The sequence below is a fragment of the Elephas maximus genome, chromosome 2 (genome assembly GCF_024166365.1).
Source record: "Elephas maximus indicus isolate mEleMax1 chromosome 2, mEleMax1 primary haplotype, whole genome shotgun sequence".
Lineage (NCBI taxonomy): Eukaryota > Metazoa > Chordata > Mammalia > Proboscidea > Elephantidae > Elephas > Elephas maximus.
In genome coordinates, this window is record NC_064820.1 from 59,137,857 (window position 1) to 59,162,727 (window position 24,871).

The 24,871-nt window shown below is 38.3% G+C and overlaps 1 protein-coding gene across 2 annotated transcripts in view; it reads right to left on the reverse strand.

The window, feature by feature from the left end:
* PLPP1 (phospholipid phosphatase 1) overlaps window positions 1-24,871 on the reverse strand; it is a 129,850-nt gene that overhangs the window by 75,144 nt on the left and 29,835 nt on the right. Inside the window, exon 2 of one of the 2 annotated variants that reach the window (XM_049863827.1) lies at window positions 2,118-2,272. The exons of the other annotated variant lie outside the window; for it this stretch is intronic. Coding sequence (XP_049719784.1) covers window positions 2,118-2,272 — 155 coding nt within the window. The remainder of the gene's footprint in view (window positions 1-2,117; window positions 2,273-24,871) is intronic. 2 annotated transcript variants of the gene reach the window in all.

Here is a 24,871-nt window from a genome sequence, read left to right on the forward strand (position 1 = left end):
AAAACTAAGTATCTCCCCTTAAGCTAAATCCTAGATTTTTCTCCCCGTATGCTCCTATAAAAGTCGTTACAATCAAATTAGAATGATTAGACTATACATAGAAATATCTAATTATTTTGGAACATAGTGAAATCGAAGTTCCCTACACCTTCAGAATACTGTGTTGAAAAAAGACAAGCAAAAATATAAAGCTGCTAGCCAAAATGACAAAATGAAGTCAGAGAAGAACTGGAAAACCAAAGAACTCGGTTATTATTCTTAGCCAATTTGGCGACAGAATAGGGAAAGAAAGGCTAGCCTGTTCTATTGCAGAACAAAGCTGCTAAGACACGAAAATTTTATAAGTGTAATGGTTAAGGTTGTGTGTCAACTTGGCTGGGCCATAATTCTCAGTGGGTTGGCAGTTACAATGCAGTCTGGCAGTCTATGATGTTATAATCACTTCCACGATGAGATCTGATATAAATGTGATCACCTCCATGATGGAATCTGCTCTAAGTAGCCAATCAGTTGAAAGGGAGTTTCCTTGGGTGTACGGCCTGCATCAAATATAACTGGACATTCTGGCAAGGCTTGTGGGCTTTTGCTCACTCTGGATCCTGCAGCTGGCTCCTGCTCATCTGACCTCCTGTTCTTGGGACTTGAGCTAGCAGCTTACCTGTGACCTTGCCTGCCAATCTTAGGATTCTTCAATCTTTGCAGCCTGTGAGCAAGAGCCCTGCTCTCTAACCTGCAGATCTTGAGTTTCGCCAGCCTCTGCAGCTACGTCAATCAGGAGAAGTCTCTAGCCTGATCCACAGACTTGGGACATTCCTGCCTCTACAACTGTGTGATCCATTTCCTGATAGAAATCTCTCTATATATACATATTTATACATTTTACTGGTTTTGCTTCTCTAGAGAACTCAGCCTAAGACATTAAGTATCTGGGGAAGCAAAGTCAGAGTAAACAGGTGATCAAAGGAGAAATACACTATGAGCTGCTGCATTCCCAAGACACTCAAGGAGATAAATCTTTGCTCTGCTCCTTCCTTTCTATGTCCAGTAAGTCAAGTCACATAAAAAAAAACAAAGGGCAAGGTACAGGAATCAGAGCCCAGGATAACGAAAGCAGGCACAATATCCCAGGTGCTAATCTTAACCTACTTTGTGCATCTTAACTGAGAAGGAAAGTCTCCAGTTATCTAAAATAGTAAAAACCTATTATCCTACAATCTACCTATCTAGAGAATTATATGACTTAAAAAGTAATGGTACATACAATATTACTCAGCCATAAAGAGAAATGAAGTCCTGATGCATGCCACAACATGAAGGAATCTTGAAAACATTATGCTGAATAAAATCAGTCAGTCACAAAAGGTCAAATACTGTATGATCTCACTTAGATGAAATAAATATATAGAAACCAAAAAGTCTTAGTGACTACCAGAGGTGGAGGAAGGGGCCAAGGGAGAGCTTTTGCTTAGGGGGAAGTAAGTATGTTAATGGTGGTGGAATGATTTGGAATAGGATTGTGAGAATGGTTGCACAACTTGAAGAATGTTATCAATGTCACTGAATTATACGTGTAGAAATTGTTGAACTGGTATGTGTTTTGCTGTTTAATTTTCACCACAATAAAAAAAATATATAACAGTTTTGATGTATTCTGTTGAATTTTTTGTTTTCTCTATTAAGAAATAAACCTATCTCCTTTTTTTATGACCTACAGCAAGAATTAATTTTCCATGTAATAATTTGAAAAAACAAGTATAATCTCAGCTCAGCTCTGCCATAAAATAGCTTACTGGGCTTTGGGCAAGAATGTGGGCCTAATTTTCTTCACTTGCGAACTGAGAGCAACTGTTCCATATGACTTTAAATGAACTCTTCCATTCTAAAATAATCATTCTATAGTTTCTTATGATGATATCAAGTTATTTTGGCTAATAGCCCCCTTTCAATGAGGAAACACTGCCCCTGGGTTAAAATAGTGGGTATATTTCCCAAGCAATCATTCACCACATCAACACTGGTGAAGATGGTACCGTGGACTTACTCCCACCCCAACTCCATCACTTCATCCAATCGCCAGCACAACAAACCCATCACTACCTATTGATTAATTTACTTACAGAGGAAATGGGTAAGCCAACCCCCACTATGGTGAGGGCAGTGGATGGGACGGTACTGTCATGGTACGGATACTTGATGCTGTTGTCATTACAGAAAATGCCTCTCTGAAATGGATATATTTGGCCCAAATTTAGAACAGCCATAGGCATGGAAGCTGTTGGGGAAGGGAAAAAAAGACAGATACGGTTAAACTCAATTCATTAGGAAGTAACGTCTACTGAATAGGATGCAAATCTTAACCTTATTTTGCCCTTTCAGAAAAAGGTCCAATAACTCTTAATACCTACAGGGATATCTACGGTGAAGACTGAGGAAACCATGCCACATTCACTTAGTCGTATCACCCCCACCTTTTTCAACTATAAATTATCTTATTTGTGTTGACCTCTGATTTTAGGAACAATCTGTACAAGAACACCCAGGGAAGAGAATAAAATTGGCCAATGGAAAAACAAAGTTGAGAAAACAGGAAGGTTTTATATTTTACATTTTGTAACCAATTCACTTTTAACTGAATTGCTCAACATACTAAGTATGTTTAAGAAAAAAAGGGCAAAACAGTAAATAAATTTAATCATCAGAACATCATAACAGCTAAATGTAATCATGGAGGAGAAAAATGTACTAAATGTATTTGTCATCAGATTTTATATTAAAAAAAATATTACTAGGGTAAAAAATAATAGAAACCGTAAGTATATTCGATATTAAAAACCAGAAAGAAAGGAACAAACCCTCTGTTTTCCTACTACAAATAAAATATGGTTTTTAGTAGCCCTGGCAGGGCTCCAAAAACCAGTTTAACAAATTATATGGGAATAATTTTCAGTTGACATTTTCCACCTAAGTGATCCTGAAAAACCAAAAAACTTAAATTAGTAGCTTCGTAATATGTATAAATTTTACTGTACTTTTTAGGCTGTGTTTTACACAACTCAAACATTGAAGTGTCTACTTGCTACACTATGTTAGGCCACACATAGGAGATACAAATTAGATAGCAGCTTCAAGAGCCTGGACTGTACATGTAGAAACAGAACATATACTCAGGAAATTGTTTAAAAAGCAATGCCAATATACACAGTGATGAAACTGTTCTGTATTTGGATTATGATAGTAGTTCCATAACTATGCAAGTATGAAAACTCACAGAACTCTACATCAAAAAGAGGGAATTTTACTTTATATAAATTAAAAAATGTGTATCGTAAAAGGCAGAAAATATGACTAATTAGTAAAATGTTATAAATATGGCTATAGGAATTCAGAGGTCAACGTGAACTGGTGCAGTTAGAAAAAAAACATTAAAGAAGAGGCAACGGAGTGGAACTTGAAAGGGCAGGTAAAATCACAGGCAATAGGGGCACAAGGAGAGCATTCAGTGGTAGGGGGATGCAGGGAAGGAAGGCATGAAGATCACATCAACAACAGCAAAGGGAATAAGCAAGGAGTTTTTAAGGCACATTTTACAGCCAACAGGTACTGCACGCTCACACATACCAAGCACTAGGCTACAGACATTAACTCAATACTTATCTCAACCCGGAGCCCCAGTGGCACAGTGGTTAAGAGTTCAGCTGCTAACCAAAAGGTCAGCAGTTCAAATTCACCAAGCCACTCCTTGAAAACCATATGGGGCAGTTTCACTCTGTCCTATACGGTTGCTACGAGTTGGAATCACCTCTTCGGCAATGGGTTTGGGTTTGGATTTTTTTTGTTTTGTTTTTATCTCAACCCTGTGAAGTATGTATTAACATTACTCCTATTTCACACATAAAGTTATTGAGGCTTAGAAGAATGAGGAACCTAGCTGAAACTAGTAAATGATAGAACCAGAATTACAACACAGGCTGTTTCTAGAATCAGTGTACACATGGTCTCCCATGGAGCCAGGAAATCTGGTTACATTAACAGGTTAGAACTGTGGCAAGGAACACATGACTGGGCTAGATGGAGGGGAGGGTAGAAGGGAGTGGGAACCTGTCCTTTGAAAAAGCTCATTCAGTATAAAATACATGTTGTGTTCAGAGTAAAAACTCAAAGTTAATGGAATAAAATCTTCTTTGCTGCAGTTTATCTCTGAATTCTGCGATTCTGTGGTTTTTGATGGAAGTATGAGAGTTTGGTACTTTCATGTTTATTTAAAAAGATTATGGGTTTAAAATACTGGTCTAAGAAATTGGACTTATCCTATAGGAAATAATACATTACTGTCCACCTCTGCTCAGGGTCGGCAACATGGTGCAATCAGGGGGTTTAGAAATCATTTACTAAAAAGAGAGAAGAAAGGGGAGCATTTAACAGAGCTTTGAAACAATCCAGTAACAAAGTCTTGACAGTGAAAACAGAAAAGGATGCATGGAAGAATGTTTTGAATATAGAAATGATACAACTTGATGACTGAGCACAATTGCTGGGGTAGACCTGAAGTAGGGTGAATGATGGTCCCACTGCCAGAAATGTCAAGTTGGAAAGGGTAGCTGGTTTACGGTGGAAAAAATGAGTTTATATGGAGAATATTACCTTTGAAGTGATCCTAAATGTTCAGCCTCATATTCCACATTCCCATATGCACCCAAGACTCCAATCACACCTGCTATTGCCCGAACATACCATGCTTTCAAAATTCCTAGTGTCCTTCCTATGTGCTCAGCCTTCTATCAAGGATACTTGCCCTCTTATTTCCCCTTCAAGTCTGAATCAGGCATGCCTTTCTTATCTGTTCCATGCTACCCTGTACATACATCTATCACACTGTATTTTAAACTGCTTTTTGCATGTCTGTCAGCAACTTGAGGGCAAGGGCAATCTTTATCATTTTTGTATCCCTGGCCCCAGGCACACAGTTGGCTCTGAATAAAAGTTTAATGAATGGTTGAATGAATAAAACTCAGGGTAAAGATCAGAAGTAAAGAGATATGTTTAAGTTGTTGGCATCAGAGGTGGTAACTTAAGCCAGGAAAATGAAACCGTTTCCAAGACTGGCAGAGCTACAGCAATCAGTTAAGACCTAAGGTCCACGGTTAAGTCTTGAAAAGAGACTGCAGGAGAGGGGTGAAGAAGGATGAGTATCCACTCCTGGAGCACAGGTAGGGGCTGTGTCTGTCTCGTTCACTGCCACATCCCCAGCACCTAGCACAGAGAGTGAGCAGCAAGTATTCGCCATTCTTCAAACAAAAGAATGAACAATAGAGAAATAGGGACAATGTTGTGATACACAAGCCAAAGGAAGTAGCTTAGAGTAACAAATACAAACCTAAGTAAATGTAGAATGTCAAATGCTATGGCAACAAGAAGAATGAGAACTGAGTAAAGATTCTGAGGTCTGAGGAAAAAGGTCATCACTGGTAACCTCTGAGAGAGTGTATTACACCATCTCCACAGACACAAGTAGAAGAAACGTCAATATTGAGCTTCAATATTCAGCTTCAACACTGAGTTTTCATTATTTAAGCGTGAATCCTTTTTCTTAAGTTAAACATGTCACAATGATTCCCTCTAACAACCATATGTATTACACACACCCACACACTCTCTCTCTCTCACACACATACATACACAGGCATATCCATTCCCCAAAAGTGAGCAGATACCTCTACTTCAAAAAGCAATGGAATATTCTTTGTCTGCTATACAGGTTATTTTCAATGGTGATTTTTTAGGACAGTGATCAAGAATTCTGTGTTAAAGTTAGTGCTATATTTTCCTCAAAAAGTTAAACATAGAATTACTATATGACTCAGCAATACCACTCCTAGGTATATACACAAAAGAACTGAAAGCGGGACTCAGATAATTGTACACCAATATTCACTGCAGCATTATTCACAATAGCCAAAAGGTGGAAACAACCCTAAACGTCCATCAACAGATGAATGGATAAACAAAATGTAGTACATCCATACAATGAAATACTACTCCGCCATAAAGAGAAATGAAGTTTTGATATATGCTTTGACATGAAAGAACCTTGAAAACACATTGATAACTTAGACACACACACACACAAAAAAATGTATTAACCCACTTATATGAAATGTCTAGAATAGGCAAATCTGTAGAGACAAAAGTTTATTACCCAAAAACCAAACCTGTTGCCATCGAGTCGATTCTGACTCATAGCGACCCTATAGGTCAGAATAGAACTGCTCCATCGAGTTTTCAAGCAGTGCCTGGTGGATTTGAACTGCTGACCTTATGGTTAGCAGCTGTAGCATTTAACCACTACGCCACCAGGGTTTCCAAAAGTTTATTAGTGGTTACCAAAGCCTGGGGGAGAGGGGAAAATACAGAGGTATTGCTTAAGGGTCCTGAGTTTCTGTTTAGGGTAATGAAAAAAACATTTGAAGACAGTGGTAATGTTTGCACAACATGGTGAATACAATTAATGTCACTAAATAGTATGCTTAAAAATGGTTAAAATGGCAAATGTTTCATTATATATATTTTACTAGAATAAACTTTTTAAAGTTAGTATTATAGGAAGATTCTTCTCAAACTAAACCCCTTCATAGGAGAGGTACATTCTTAATATCTAAAGGACTTGGACACCATTTTTGACTCTTAATCATAATTCTAGGATATTTTTATCTTAATTAAAATTTCCTTCTTAAGAGAAGTCACTTTTATAATAACCCTACAATGAGCTTTCATCTCTTCTGGATCTTCCCTATGCACACTCTCTCATGCACTCAGAACTGTGACCCTGGAGGCCAACTCACAGACTGAATCAATGGGCTCTCACCCTCTATCTTCCATGTTCAGTCAACGATGGGGAGGGAAGCACTGGCAGGGGTCAAGGGGCCAAACGACTGTGGGGACAGGACATTTATTTCCCTGGCTCCCCTTCTGCAGGGTTCTGACCCTCTACCTGGGGCTACAGCTCATGTCAGATGGCCTTCTCCACAAAGCTCCCTTCTTGGGGTTCCAATAACCACTCTTTCCCTTTGCCTCTCGGGTCTAGGGGCAACATCCCATCCTGTTACTAGCCTAGGGTATATCCTTTATTCTGAATTCTGCTCACATTATCTGTGAATGGTCTTGTCATTCAACCCTTCTCAAATTATCCACTTTGAATGTGCCATCTGCTTCCTATCAGGACTATAGCTGATAGTGCCACATACTCATTTTAATATGCTAAACACATTAGTTGCCCTGGGTGGTACAAACAGTTAACATGCTTGGCTATTAACTGGACGTTTGAGTCTACCCAGAGGCACTTCGGAAGAAAAGCCCGACGATCTACTGGAGAAAAACCAGCCACTTAAAGCACAGTTCTACTCTGACATACACGGTGTCACCATGTGTTGGAATCAACTCGGGGGCAACTGATGTTTGTTTTTTTAAACACATTAGTTAGCTACTACATATGTCTGTTCTTAATGTATCTAAATCAATAATATGTTATACCACAGGGAAACCCAGATGTCCATCCTCTTAAAAATTTCCTATCCTTATGCATTCAAACACTTCAGCTCCTATTATACGGCGGCCACAATGCCAAGAAAGGAAAAAGAAAAAAGACTTAAAAAGGGAGAAAAAAGTCCTCACCAAAAATATTTTAATAAGGGGGGGGGAGGATAAATGCTGTAAGAAAATAACAGCTGTAACAGCAAGCATGACTGAAGCTTAGAGAAGTTGGGGAATGTAGCAGTCAGGATCCCAGCAGGAGACAGATAACATCCTCAAACTTGGTAATTTAAGGAGAGTTTAATAAAGAGACTATTACAAGGTATAGAACGTGTGGGCAGAGTCAGGAGATAGTGCAGCCTCCCAAAACTGCTACCACCTCTGGGCCTAAAAGGTACAAAAAGGGCCACTTGATAGGAGTGCTGACCTCCAGGAGAGCCAACATGACATGATTTGGCAGGAGAATAAATACTGCAACCTCACTCTCCTCCTGCCAGTTCATTCCACTGTCCAAAGCCAACTAGAAGCCAAAGGACAAGGTCAACCTCCTGGCACAAAGGCAGGGTGGAAAATGATGGAGAGCAGGTCTGCAGGGGCAAACAGAAGATATCCAGAATCAGAAGGCAGAGAAGTCAAGAGCAGTTGGGATCTCAGCAGGAACAGATGGTACCTTCAAAGTCAGTAACTTTAATAAAGAGACTACTTACACAACCTGTGCTAAGACAGTATATTAAGGAGCTTGGAGTTTATTTTGTGAGTAAAAAGGCACATAATCCAACCTGTGCCTTTAGGAAGGATAAAAACTGTGTGAGTAGAGCTAGGTAAAGGAAAGAGCAATATAAAGGCAGAATAGAGGAACTGGCCAGAGGCAAGAAATACTAGAGTATGAAGATGCTGAGGGCCTGAAATAAACAAGTAACAGTGGGAAGGGGAAGAACAGATTCTAAAGATGTTTAAGAGGCAGTTCCTACGGAGCTGTGCACCGTGTGTGTGTGTGTGTGTGTGTGTGCATGTGTGCATACAGATGTGTCTGTCTCTCTCTTAAACACACACACACTACCCTTCAGCCGTTGGTGCTTCAGCAGAACACACTTCCATTTTTCCTTTACCCTGAGGAGATGACCACGTGATCACGTTCCCTCTACAATCTTGCTCACAATCAGCACTTTAAGGAGTACTTTTTGAATGAGAAATGAATAAACAAGTAAGCAAAAGCCTCTGAGGCACATAAATAATAATCTTGTGTAACCATGAACTTAGATTCTGGAAAGTTTTAAGTGATTTTTCTCTCAAAAAGGCTTGAGTTCAAATAAACAAAAAGAACTCCCCCCAAAAAAGACAAACAATCTGAAGACAAGTGAAGCATTTCCAAGGCCATATTCTAACAATTATTTTTAAGTTTGTTTTCCACTGGAAGTACAAAGTGCTAACAAACAAAGATAAACAGACTGAAATACCCATGTTAAATGCTAATTATAAGTCACAAACTCCTGGAATCATGAAAACATTACCTCCAAGCAAAGCTCAGACATGGTTAGTACTGTAGAAGCACTCCTCTCAGGCGCACCCCCTCGTTCTCTCCACAATGAGAAAAACGTTGGGACCCCAATTCTATCCTCTTTACTGATTCATTCAAAACAGAGGTCCACGACCTCCCTGAAGAAAAGCAGAAGGACCAGAATTCCAAATGAGATGTTGAAAAGTATACAGCAACAATACTTCAAAATAGAACTTTACAAATAATTAACAATCAGACTGAGATCCATCATTTCCTACTTTCTTCTCTAGAACTACTAGAAACAATCAGGTCTGAAACTGTATCACAAAGCATATTCCACTCCATAAGAGAGGTGCTGGATCTCTGATCTCAGCATCCATTCTATACATCTTCAAAGTTAGTAAAGGACTTTGATATCTATGACTCTTCCAAGGTTCCCATGTAAAAAGTTTCACACGTTGTACAACTTTACAGTATATAATAGTATGTGTACTCTCGGTAACAAGAGTAAATCATACTGTGGTCTCTTACTCACCAGTAAAAAATATTTGCTTTTACTGGAAGCCCCTAAAATAATTGGAGCTGCCTAGCTTACAAGATACTTAAATAGCAATACTGTTAGTCTTAGAGCAATTTATAAACCTGAATCAGAAAACACAAGCAAGCTTCAGAGAAAGGCTTCCTTTGCAGTATAAAGATTTATACCAAGGTTGTTTGTGGTTTTTTGCTGTGTGTCCACAGACTTTCACTATTCAAAAGAAACAATCATCTTACATGGCCCTTCTCACATACGTCCAAGAAGAAAAATGGAAAGTAACATTTATTGAGCACCTATTACAGGTCACCACCATAAAAAATAAAAAATAAAAAATCCTTTGCCGTTCAGTCAATTTCAACTTGTAGCAACCCTATAGGACAGAACAGAACTGTCCCACAGGGTATCCAAGGAGCAACTGGAGGATGTGAACTGCTAACCTTTTGGTTAGCAGTTGCTGCTCTTAACCACTGGTCCCCTGGTGGCACAATGGTTAAAAGCTTGGTAGGTAACCAAAAGGTCAGCAGTTTGAATCCACCAGCCGCTCCTTGGAAACCCTATGCAGCAGTTCTACTCTGTCCTATAGGGTCCCTATGAGTTGGAATCAACTCGACAGCAACGAGTTTACCATACTAAGGCACCTGCACATACATTACCACTGTATACTACCGTCATATAAGAACATATTTATATTTCAGATTTCCTACCATAAAATCTGGAGAAAAAAAATGTTTTTTTAATTTCTAACCTAATCAGAGCATGACTACAGATTATATATATAGAATGATACCCATTATATTGTTAAGTGGGCAAAATACTCTATGAAAACCATTTATAGCTTGCAAGAAGTCATCCAAGGTACAACAATTGGTCTCTATTTGCTTGGAGCAACAGAGGGAGAAGTAGAGTCAGGAACAGGAGAAGGAAACTGACATGTGGCTAACTGCATCCATGAAGAGCTGCCTCTTTTGCCATTAGACCAGAAGAACTGGATGGTACCTGGCTACCATTATTGAACATTTTGATCAGGGATTCTATAAAGGCATCTTGATCAAAAGGGGGTAAATGCAGAATAGAATTTCAAATTCTCAAGGACTCCAGACTTTCTGAAGCCATGGAGGCTTGATAAACCCCTGAAACTACTGCTCTGAGATAATCTTTAAATCTTAAACCAAAAAATTCCCTGGTTTTCTTAAAACCAAAAAACAGTTTAGCTTAACTAGCAAAAAATATCTGCCTTGAGCACCATGCTCTCTTAAGATCTATCTGTACGGGATCACACTGACAACAGCAACTTGAAAGATCAGATAGGAACCTTCGGGGGAGTGAGTTCATGTTAATGGGGGAGGAACAACTCATAGAAGGAGATGAGAATGGTTGCACAACTTAAAGAATGTAATCAATGTCACTGAATTGGACATGTAGAAACTGTTGAATTGGTGTATGTTTTGCTGTGTATATTCTCAACAACACAAAAAATAAATTATTAGGCTGAGGGCTGCGGGGACCATGGCCTCAGGGAACATGTAGCTCAACTGACATAACATAGTTCATAAAGAAAATGCTCTACGGTCTACTTTGGTGAGTAGCATCTGGGGTCTTAAAAGCTTGTAAGCGGTCATCTAAGATACTCCACTGGTCTCACCCCTTTGGGAGCAAGGAAGAATGAAGAAAACTAAAGACACAAGGGAAAGATTAGTCCAAAGGACTAATGGACCACAACTACCACTGCCTCCACCAGACTGAGTCCAGTACAACTAGATGGTGCCCAGCTACCACCACTGACTGCTCTGACAGGGATCACAACAGAGGGGCCGGGACAGAGCTGGGGAAAAATGAACAAAATTCTAACTCACAGAAAAAGACCAGACTTACTGACTTGACAGAGACTTGTAGAAACCCCAAGAATATGGCCCTGGGCACTCTTTTCAACTCAGTAATGAAGTCACTCCTGAGGTTCACCCTTCAGCCAAAGATCAGACAGCCCCATAAAACAATATGAGACTAAAGGGACACACCAGCACAGGGGCAAGGACTAGAAGGCAGGAGGGGACAGGAAAGCTGGTAATAGGGAACCCAAGGTTGAAAAGGCAGAGTATTGACATGTTGTGGGGCTGGTAACCAATGTCACAAAATATGTCTACTACCTTTTTATATATACACATACTATTTGTGTTTATGCTTAAATATGCATTGAGAAGTCTGGAAAATATATAACCAACTTTTTAAAGGTAGTTTGTAACTTTTAAGTAGTTATCTCAGAGATGGTATTAATACAAATCAGGTCGAAGACTCATTTGCTACTGTATGTACTTCCATTCTGAGTAATTTGCAATAAAACAAAAGATAAGTATCACCACACTCTGAATTAAAAAAAAAAAAAAAAAACTAGCACAATGGAAAAGTTTTTAGTTATGTTTCCTGAAATTATCTTATGCATACAACTTACACGAAAAAGTCAGATCTACAGTAAAGAGACTATGTGAAACCAGAGCAAAGTCTATTTTTCTATTCTGTTAAAAACCAGTAGAATTATCCCCTAGCTTTCATGCTTGGTTGACAGGATCTCAGAGAAGTAGGCCTACATGGAAATAACTGCATTCTGGCTTTTTACTCTCTTGCAACTTTTGACAGCTATGATGATCTAAAACAAGTTTCTGTTAATTCTGACGCATGGTGACCCCATATGTAGAGCACAGAAAACAGATAAAGCATTAAAAGTCTAAAATCTCCTAAGAAATATAAGAAACAAAGCTAATTTTTCAAGTTAGAAATTATTATAATATTTTGGACCCTTCCAGAACATACTTGGTAGAAATAATCCTGAGGACCATCAGTTTAGTAGAGGAAATAGAATATAAGTCATAATGAGTACCATTATTTCAGTCACCACTTCCTGAAAAATCTTTGAAATTAATGGCATTCAGGTAGATCATTCTAAAATGGTGGAACTGTCTTTTCAATTATGTAAAGAGCAAAGGAATATTACTCTATTGAACCTTTCAAGTTTTTGATTAAAAAATCCTCAAAGTGGATTATATATTAATACAAATTAGCTTTAATCTAATGGAAGAGAAAGGGAAAGAAACTAATATAGGCAACACTGTCCAAAAGAATTTTCTGTGATGGTGGGAATGTCTAATAAAATGAATTGTCCAATACAGTAACCCTAGCCACATGTAACTACTGAGCACTTGATGTGTGGCTAGTGTGGGTTAAGGACTGAATTTTTTATTTTAATTTAACTTTAAATTGCTATATGTGGTTAGTAGCTGTCATGCTGGATAATGCAGAATTAAGGGATTAAAATAAACCAACAGGTTGAGAGTCATCAAGTTTCCAAAACATATTAATACAGCAAAACTACTTTTGATTCAGAAACTTGTGAAGTAGTTCAGTAAGCACAGATTTTCTTGAGAGTCAATGCTCAGAATAAAAATTCCTCCACACACACCTTTGGCTTGCCTTCTCTACAGAACCTATCCCTGCTGAATCCCCCAAATTTTAGAATCCTGAGTGGCTGGTCTCCTAGAGAACTGGGAAGCAATAGGGCAGGTCAAGTATGTCTGCGGTACTCTCCTACCTCCCTCACCAAATTCAGACCTTCTGTACTTTTTTGTCCTGGAAAAGTCCCCTCATGTCTATGTCCCAACCTCTAAATCCCCAACCCAGCAGCACCTTCTTGTGGCTACCTGAAGTAGCCACCAACCGCTCCCCCTTACTCCCAGAATTACTCCTAACCTCAGTAGAGGCCAACAACACTTGGCTTAACTGCATAAAAATACTAATCAAAAGCATTACAGATACCTGTAATTCATACCAGGTAACTCAATATTTGTTGTTGTTAGTTGTCATCGAGCGGATTCCGATTCATGGCAACCCCAGGTGTGCAGGGTAGAACTGTTCCATAGGATTTCAAGGCCATGACCTTTCAGAGGCAGACTGCCGGGTCTGTCTCCTGAGGTGCCTCTGGGTGAGTCTGAACTACCAACCTTTTGGCATATAAAATACATAGTTTTAAGTTTCACTTCAGTAAAAGTTAAATTCTAAGCTTTTAACTAGGTACTAAGAAGTAAACTGCCTGATCATCTGCTTCTAACCTGAGAAATCACAAGATCAGAAAACACCAAACCTGTTGCCATCGAGTCAATTCGGACTCATAGCAACCCTAAAGGACAGAGTAGAAGTGCCTCACAAGGTTTCCAAAAAGTGGCTGATGGGTTCAAACTCCCGACCTTTTGGTTAGCAGTCGAGTTCTTAACCACTGCGCCATCAAGGCTCCGAGAAATCATAAGGAACACTAAATCTCTCTCAAGCGGAAAGCAGTCATTACTGTTAGAATGGGGGGGGGAGATTCTTTCCAGTTAGGTTTCTCAAGCTATCCCACATGGTGAAATCTCCAAAGCAGTGGATCTTAACTTCTTGAGGATCCTGAACTCCTACAGTTTCACAACCTGTATCCCACTCGACAAAAAGAACCTTATCTATGGACACTTCCATTATAAAGGTATGAGAAAAACATAACAATACCCTGAAGCCCACAGACTAAAATGATCAATAGAACATGATCTCGAAGAAAACTATAATTAACAGAACTTGATCTTCCTACTTCTTTCCCTAACCCTCATCTTTTCCTCCCTTTCTCACTCCCAGTTTTACCCTCTTGCCATCATCCCCTCTACTCTCTGTCCTTCATCTCCTTATTTGGCTATATTATAGAACTAAAGTCATTTTTAATATTACTTACACTTACTGCAATTTTGTTTCTTGTTCTAATTTCAGGAAACCCTGGCAGTGTAGTGGTTAAGTGCTACAGCTGGTAACCAAACGGTCATCAGTTCAAATCCGCCAGGCGCTCCTTAGAAACTCTATGGGTCAGTTCTACTCTGTCCTATAGGGTCGCTATGAGTTGGAATCGACTTGACAGCACTGGGTTTTTTGGGTTGGGTTCTAATTTCAAAAGCAGAAGTTTATCTCTTTAAGGAAAAGTGAAAACATTTATCGAATGTCTTCTATTTGCCAGATATTTGCCTATATATTATTTCTAATCTAACAATTCCATGAGGGAGAAAAAAAGACAGTCACCTCAAAACCTGTGTGTTCGAAACCTTAAAAGTCAGTATGTCATAGGTCAAGAGAAGTCAAAACAGAAATTACAAAACAGAAAAGAACAATGAAAATACTACAAATTTAATATATATATAGCTAAAATAGTACACATGAAAACGTAGAGCCTTAAATGCATACATTAGAAGTTAATGAAACATTCAACACAATAACTTATACTCTAAAAGGAATATAGAACAGCAAACAATGAAACACAAAACGAAGGGAAACAAACAGATCAACAAAATCAGATGAGTTTTTTTTTTTTTAAGGTTAATAAAATAATCAGTCTTGCTAAAGGTATAAGAAAATAAAAGAAAAACACAAATACATGAACTTATAACATTTTAAACGGCACTAATTACATCTCTGGGCTAAATTTTATCAGAATTCAGAGACACTAATTAACTCACCCAAGAGTACACAGCTCTTAAGTGTATACTTGCGTAGATAACCCATACTACCCAATGGTAAGTAGGGCAGTCAGGATTTAAACAAAAAATTTCTCTCCTTTTCACCATATCACATCAACTCTCTATTAAGAAAGTAGCCTAACGATATAGAACGATACAAGTTAGGTTTTTACTTAGAAAAATAGGGGTAAATAATAAGGTAACCACAAAAAGGAATATCAATTCCATAACTCAAGAAAAAAGCCAAGAAAAACGTAACGACTCAACAAACATAAAGTGAACCATTATGAAAATGAGGATCTCACAAGCTGCTAAGAAAAACGTCTCAGCACAAAAAAGCATGTGGAAAAATGAAATGGCCAACAACACACATGAAAAGGCATCAAAATGACAGCACTAAAAACTTATTTATCTATAATTACCCTGAATGTAAATGGACTAAATGCACCAATAAAGAGACAGAGAGTCACGGACTGGATAAAGAAACACGAGCCATCTATATGCTGCCTACAAGAGACACACCTTAGACTTAGAGACACAAACAAACTAAAACTCAAAGGATGGAAAAAAATATATCAAGCAAACAATAAGCAAAGAAGGAGTAGCAATATTAATTTCTGACAAAATAGACTTTAGACTTAAATCCACCACAAAGGATAAAGAAGGACACTATATAATGATAAAAGGGACAATTGATCAGAAAGACATAACCATATTAAATATTTACGCACCCAATGACAGGGCTGCAAGATACATAAATCAAATTTTAACAGAATTGACAAGTGAGATAGACACCTCCACATTTATAGTAGGAGACTTCAACACACCACTTTCGGAGAAGGACAGGACATCCAGTAAGAAGCTCAATAGAGACACCGAAGACCTACTTACAACAACCAGCTTGACCTCATTGACTTATACAGAACTCTCCACCCAACTGCTGCAAAATATACTTTTTTTTCTAGTGCACATGGAACATTCTCTAGAATAGACCACATATTAGGTCATAAAACAAATCTTTGCAGAATCCAAAACATCGAAATATTACAAAGCATCTTCTCAGACCACAAGGCAATGAAGCTAGAAATCAATACCAGAAAAACTAGGGAAAAGAAATCAAATACTTGGAAAATGAACAATACCCTCCTGAAAAAAGACTGGGTTATAGAAGACATTAAGGAGGGAATAAGGAAATTCTTAGAAAGCAACGAGAATGAAAATACTTCCTATCAAAACCTCTGGGACACAGCAAAAGCAGTGCTCAGAGGCCAACTTATATCGATAAATGCACACATACAAAAAGAAGAAAGAGCCAAAATCAGAGAACTGTCCCTACAACTTGAACAAATAGAAAGTGAGCAACAAAAGAACCCATCAGGCACCAGAAGAAAACAAATAATAAAAATTAGAGCTGAACTAAATGAATTAGAGAACAGAAAAACAATTGAAAGAATTAACAAAGCCAAAAGCTGGTTCTTTGAAAAAATTAACAAAATTGATAAACCATTGGCTAGACTGACTAAAGAAAAACAGGAAAGGAAACAAATAACCCGAATAAGAAACGAGAAGGACCACATCACAACAGAGCCAAATGAAATTAAAAGAATCATTTCAGATTACTACATAAAATTGTACTCTAACAAATTTGAAAACCTAGAAGAAATGGATGAATTCTTGGAAAAATACTACCTACCTAAACTAACACATTCAGAAGTAGAACAACTAAATAGACCCATAACAAAAAAAGAGATTGAAACGGTAATCAAAAAACTTCCAACAAAAAAAAGTCCTGGCCCAGACGGCTTCACTGCAGAGTTCTACCAAACCTTCAGAGAAGACTTAACACCATTACTACTGAAGGTATTTCAAAGCATAGAAAAAGATGGAATACTACCCAACTCATTCTATGAAGCTACCATCTCCCTGATACCAAAACCAGGTAAAGACATTACAAAAAAAGAAAATTTTAGACCTATATCCCTCATGAACATAGATGCAAAAATCCTCAACAAAATTCTAGCCAATAGAATCCAACAACACATCAAAAAAATAATTCACCCTGATCAAGTGGGATTTATACCAGGTATGCAAGGCTGGTTTAACATCAGAAAAACCATTAATGTAATCCATCACATAAATAAAACAAAAGATAAAAACCACATGATCTTATCAATAGATGCAGAAAAGGCATTTGACAAAGTTCAACACCCATTTATGATAAAAACTCTTACCAAAATAGGAATTGAAGGAAAATTCCTCAACATAATAAAGGGCATCTATGCAAAGCCAACAGCCAATATCACTCTAAATGGAGAGAACCTGAAAGCATTTCCCTTGAGAACGGGAACCAGACAAGGATGCCCTTTATCACCGCTCTTATTCAACATCGTACTTGAAGTCCTAGCCAGGGCAATTAGGCTAGACAAAGAAATAAAGGGTATCCGGATTGGCAAGGAGGAAGTAAAGCTATCACTATTTGCAGATGACATGATCGTATACATGGAAAACCTTAAGGAATCCTCCAGAAAACTACTGAAACTAATAGAAGAGTTTGGAAGAGTCTCAGGTTATAAAATAAACATACAAAAATCACTTGGATTCGTCTACATCAACAAAAAGAACACCGAAGAGGAAATAACCAAATCAATACCATTCACAGTAGCCCCCAAGAAGATAAAATACTTAGGAATGAATCTTACCAAGGATGTAAAAGACCTATACAAAGAAAACTATAAAACTCTGCTACAAGAAATTCAAAAGGACATACTAAAGTGGAAAAACATACCCTGCTCATGGATAGGAAGACTTAACATATTAAAAATGTCTATTCTACCAAAAGCCATCTATACATATAACGCACTTCCGATCCAAATACCAATGTCATATTTTAAGGGGATAGAGAAACAAATCACTAATTTCATATGGAAAGGAAAGAACCCCCGGATAAGCAAAGCATTACTGAAAAAGACGAAGAAAGTGGGAGGCCTCACTCTACCTGATTTCAGAACCTATTATACAGCTACAGTAGTCAAAACAGCCTGGTACTGGTACAACAACAGGCACATAGACCAATGGAACAGAATTGAGAACCCAGATATAAATCCATCCACGTATGAGCAGCTGATATTTGACAAAGGACCAGTGTCAGTCAGTTGGGGAAATGACAGTCTTTTTAACAAATGGTGCTGGCATAACTGGATATCCATTTGCAAAAGAATGAAACAGGACCCATACCTCACACCATGCACAAAAACTAACTCCAAGTGGATCAAAGACCTAAACATAAAGACTAAAACGATAAAGATCATGGAAGAAAAAATAGGGACAACCCTAGGAGCCCTAATACAGGGCATAAACAGAATACAAAACATTATCAAAAATGATGAAGAGAAACCAGATAACTGGGAGCTCCTAAAAATCAAACACCTATGCTCATCTAAAGACTTCAAAAGAGTAAAAAGACCACCTACAGATCGGGAAAGAATATTCAGCTATGACATCTCCGACCAGCGCCTGATCTCTAAAATCTACATGATTCTGTCAAAACTCAACCACAAAAAGACAAACAACCCAATCAAGAAGTGGGCAAAGGATATGAACACACATTTCACTAAAGAAGATATTCAGGCAGCCAACAGATACATGAGAAAATGCTCCCGATCATTAGCCATTAGAGAAATGCAAATTAAAACTACGATGAGATTCCATCTCACACCAACTAGACTGGCATTAATCCAAAAAACACAAAACAATAAATGTTGGAGAGGCTGCAGAGAGATTGGAACTCTCATACACTGCTGGTGGGATTGTAAAATGGTACAACCACTTTGGAAATCCATCTGGTGTTATCTTAAACAGTTAGAAATAGACCTACCATACAACCCAGAAATCCCACTCCTCGGAATATACCCTAGAGATACAAAAGCCTTCACACAAACAGATATATGCACACCCATGTTTATTGCAGCTCTGTTTACAATAGCAAAAAGCTGGAAGCAACCAAGATGTCCGTCAACGGATGAATGGGTAAATAAATTGTGGTATATTCACACAATGGAATACTACGCATCGATAAAGAACAGTGACGAATCTCTGAAACATTTCATAACATGGAGGAATCTGGAAGGCATTATGCTGAGCGAAATGAGTCAGAGGCAAAAGGACAAATATTGTATAAGACCACTATTATAAGATCTTGAGAAATAGAAAAAACGGAGAAAAACACATACTTTTGTGGTTACAAAGGGGGGAGGGAGGGAGGGAGGGAGAGGGCTTTTTATTGATCAATCAGTAGATAAGAACTGCTTTGGGTGAAGGGAAAGACAACACTCAATACAAGAAAGGTCAGCCCAATTGGACTGGACTAAAAGCAAAGAGGTTTCCGGGATAAAATGAAAGCTTCAAAGGTCAGCGGAGCAGGGGCTGGGGTCTGGGGAACTTGGTTTGAGGGGACTTCTAAGTCAATGGGCAAGATAATTCTATTATGAAAACATTCTGCATCCCACTTTGAATTGTGGCGCCTGGGGTCCTAAATGCCAACAAGCGGCCATCTAAGATACATCAATTGGTCTCAACCCACCTGGAGCAAAGGCAAAGGAAGAACACCAAGGTCACACGACAACTAAGAACCCAAGAGACAGAAAGGGCCACAGGAACCAGAGACCTACATTATCCTGAGACCAGAAGAACTAGTTGGTGCCCAGCCACAATCGATGTCTGCCTTGTCAGGGAGCACAACAGACAACTCCTGAGGGAGCAGGAGACCAATGGGATACAGACCCCAAATTCTCATAAAAAGACCATACCTAATGGTATGACTGCGACTAGAGGAATCCCAGAGACAATGCTCCCCAGAACTTCTGATGGCACAGGACAGGAACCATCCCCGAAGACAACTCATCAGGGATGAAAAGGACTGGTCAGTGCGGGGGGGAGAGAGATGCTGATGAAGAGTGAGCTAATTAAATCAGGTGGACACTGGAGAGTGTGTTGGCAACTCTTGACTGGAGGGGGGATGGGAAGATAGAGAGAGAGGGAAGATGGCAAAATTGGCACGAAACGAGAGACTGAAAGGGCTGACTCAATAGGGGGAGAGCAAGTGGGAGAAGGGAGTAAGATGTATGTAAACCTACATGTGACAGACTGATTGGAATGGTAAATGTTCACTTGAAGCTTAATAAAAATTAATTAAAAAAAAAAAAGAAAGTAGCCTAAGCATGAAGTGTCTCAGTTTCCTTATCTATAAATAAGGAAGATAAATGACATTATCTCTTAGATCCTTTCAGACCATGATTCTATGAGCCTAAGCTGCTTTTATACAGAGAAATTTCTTCTGTTGGTTAGATTAGGGTATAGTTGTTGTACTTCATCTGAGATACATCTTAGTCTACCATACTCGAGCTGACTAGCCATCGTAATGTCCAAGTACTCTTTGCTGCAAACCAGAGAAGAGAAAATGTGAAATCTCAAAGAAAATAAACAGAGAGGAACTGCTTCTAGAAGCTGTTTTATCAAAATGGTAATGGATAAATACCCAAACCCATTGCTGCTGAGTTGATTACATGTCATAGCAACCCTATAGGACAGAGTAGAACTGACCCATAGGGATTCCAAAGCTGTAAATCTTTATAGAAGCAAACTGTCATATTTTTTTGCAGCAGAGCTGCTCAGGGGTTTGAACCACAGGTCTTTTGGTTCGCAGCCAAGCACTTTAACCACTGCACAACCAGGGATCCTTAGGTAAGAAACAATCCCCTCCCTCCCAAAAAATCCAGCATATGAAGTTTAACCATGTTTACTCATTTTAATACATTTATATTTAGTGCTGACAAATAAGTCCACAGTTACTTTTGTGAAATTCGTTTCTACAAATGCTTTCATTTTCTCCTTCAAGAGTCCAAGGTTAAAAGTAAATAAAAATCTTCAGCTCTTTACTACTTTGTGTTACACCTGGGCAGTTTTTAGAAAGTTCTATTCATTCTGAACTTAAGGAATGTTCTTTATTTGGTGTCCAATTCAATTCGGACAAAATACATTTTGGGGAGAAAAACATAGAATATTTTTCTTGCTTTCTTTGGAAACAGGTGTTGCAACTTCTTTCCAAAACCATGTGAAAAATTCTCCTGCTAATCAACAGTTATGTGCTATTTCTGAACAGAACGAGTTTTATTCCCCTTCTTCACAAAGGATCATTAGATGTCAAAAAGTAAATAACTGCATTCAAAAATTTACCAACTTAACAAATAAACTAGTAACTTTGCCAGGTAAGACAGTTTGTTTTCTTTACATATCAAATGCAGAAATTTCTTCCTGATTATTATTCCTTATAAATTGACAAAGGTTTCGTGTCTAGCAGACAAGCGATCATATTTAATACCTGGAGGAGACGGCAGATTAAAAATAAATACCAGTCATTATCCATCACAAAATGGATAGCTGGGAACTATGAAAAGCTGTACTCCAACAAATTTGAAAACCTAGAGGAAATGGACAAATTTCTAGAAACACATTAACTACCTAAACTAACATGAACTGCGGTAAAAATCTTTAACAAGAGGAGACTGAAAAGGTAATTTAAAAACTCCCAACAGAAAAAAAAAAAAGTCCTGGCGCAGATGGCGTCACTGGAGAACTCTAGTAAACATTCAGAGAAAAGCTCACACCAGTACTACTCAAACTATTTCAAAACACAGGAAAGGGGTACCTCCAAATTCATTCTACAAAGCCAGCATAACCCTGACACCAAAACCAGGCAAAGACACCATAAAAGAAAGGAAATTACAAAACAATATCTCCCATGAATACAGATGCAAAAATTCTAGACAAGAGAATTCAGCATCATATATAAAAAATAATACACCACAACCAAGTGAGACTCATACCAGGTATGCAAGCATGGTTCAACATTAGAAAATCAATCAATATAATCCACCACATAAATAAAATGAATCACATGATGATCTCAATCGACACAGAAAGCACATTCAATGAAGTCCGGCAACATTCCCAATAAAAACACTCCATAAAATAGGAATAAAAGGGATATTGCTCAACATAAAGGACATCTATACAAAACCAAGAGCCAACATCATTCTCAATGGAAAGAGGCTGAAAACATTCCCCAACAAGAGGAACAAGAGAAGGATATTTGTTATCGTCACTCCTATTTAAACATTGTGCTGGAAGTCCTAGAACAATAAGGCAAGAAAAAGAAATAAAGAGCGTTCAAATGGGTAAGGAAGAAATGAAACAATCCCTATTCACCAATGATACGATACTATACACAGAGAACCCAAATGACTCCACAAGAAAACTACTGGAACTAATAGAAAGATTCAGCAGAGTACCCAGATACAAGATAAATATATAAAAATCACTTTGATACCCATACGCCAATAAAGAGAACTATGAAATCAGGAACGCAAATTCGAAATGGATCAAAGACCTAAATACAAATCCAAAAACTATAAGGATCATGGAAGAAAAAATAGGGGCACTAATATACAGCATAAATAGGATACAAACCATAACTAACAATACACAAACACCAAAGGAAAAGCTAGATAACTGGGATCTTCTTTAAAAATTAAACACTTTTGCTCATCAAAAGACTTTACCAAAGAAGTATAAAGATAATCTACAGACTGAGAAAAAATATAGCTGTGACATATCTGACAAAGGTCTAACCTCTAAAATCTACAGAAAAATGCAAAATCTCTACAACAAAAAGACAAATAATCCATTTTAAAAATGGGCAAAGGATATGAAAAGACACTTCATCAAAGAAGACGTTCGGGCAGCTAACAGACACATGAGGAAATGCTCGAGATCACTAGCAATTAAAAAAATTAGAGAAATGCAAATCAAAACTACAATGAGACACTATCTCACCCTGACATTACTGGCACTAACCAAAAAAACATAAAATAACAAATGCTGGAGAGGCTGCAGGGAGACTGGAACTCTTATGCACTACTGGTGGGAATGCAAAATGTTATAACCATTCTGGAAAATATGGTGGTTCCCTAAAAAGCTATAAATAGAAATTTCATACAATCCAGCAAACCCACCTCTAGGGGTATATCCTAGAGAAATAAGAGCTGTCATGCAAATAGATATATAAACACCCATGTCCCCTGCAGCATTATTTACAATAGTAAAACGATGGAAACAACCTAAGCACTCATCAATACAAGAATGGATAAATAAACTATGGTACATATACACAATGGAATACTACACAACAATAAAGAACAATGATGAATCTGTGAAACATCTTACAATATAAATGAATCTGGAGGACATTATGCTGAGTGAAACAAGTCAGTCACAAAAGGACTAAAACTGTATGAGAACATTATGATAAAAACTCATGCAAAGGTTTACCTACTGAAACAATCTTTGATGGTTACGCGGGAGGGAAAAACACTAACTAGACAAGAGATAAATGGTGAAGGGTAAGGCAGCACACAAAACCAGGGAAGTCAGCACAATCTGACCAAGGCAAAGTCATAGAAGCTTCATCGATACATCCAATCTCCCTGAGAACTGAGTTACTGGGCTGAGGGGTGGGGACCATGATCTTGAGGGACATCTAGCTCAACTGGCATAACATACTTTACAAAGAAAATGTTCTACACTCTACTTGATGAGTAGTGTCTGGGGTCTTAAAAGCCTGTGAGCAGCCACTTAAGATACATCTACTGGTCCCACCCCATCTAGAACAAAGGATAATGAAGAAAATCAAAGGCACAAGGGAAAGATCAGTCCAAAGGACTAATGGACCACAACTACCACAGTGAGTCCACAATGAGTCCAGAAGAACTAGATGGTGCCCAGCTACCACCACTAACTCCTCTGGCAGGGATCACAATAGAGGGTCCTGGACAGAGCAGGAGAAAAATGTAAAACAAAACTGAAACTCAAAAAAAAGATGAGACTTACTGGTCCGACAGAGACTGGAGAAACCTCAAGAGTATGGCCCCCAGACACCCTTTTAACTCAATACTGAAGTCACTCCTGAAGTTTACCCTGCAGCCAAAGATTAGACAGGTCTATTAAACAAACAATGACACACATCGGTCAACCATGTGTAAGAGACTAAATGGGCACACCAGCCCAAAAGCAAAGATGAGAAGGCAGGAAGGGATAAGAAAACTGCAAGAGTGGAAATGGGGAGGTCGAGAAGGGAAGAGTGTTGATGCATCATGGGATTGGCAACCAACATCACAAAACAATTTGTGTATTAATTGTTTAACGGGAATCTACTTTGCTCTGTAAATTTTCGCTTAAAGCACAATAAAAAAAAAAGGGGGGGAGGGGATATCTGACACCATGAGATTTTACTAAAATCACCCAACCCAAGTGACAAGAACTATACTCTTGGAAAGAAAGCAGAAAATCACAACAAAGTGCCCATCAACACAATAATGGATAAACAAATTATGGTACATACACACAATGGAATATTACGCATCGATAAAGAGCAATGATGAATCCAGGAAACATCTGACAGTATGGATGAATCTGCAGGGCGTTATGCGAGTGAAATAAGTCATTCACAAAGGACAAAGATTCTATGAGACCACTACCATTAACACTCAAGAAAAGGTCTGCACAGAGAAAAAAACAATCTTTGATGGTTAAGAGGGAGGGGGGAGGTGAAGAGGGGAAAATCACTAACTAGATAGTAGAGAAGCGTTAACTTCAGTGAAGGGAAAGACAACACACGATATAGGGTAAGTCAGCACAACCTGACTAAGGCAAAGTCATAGAAGCTTCCTAGACACATCC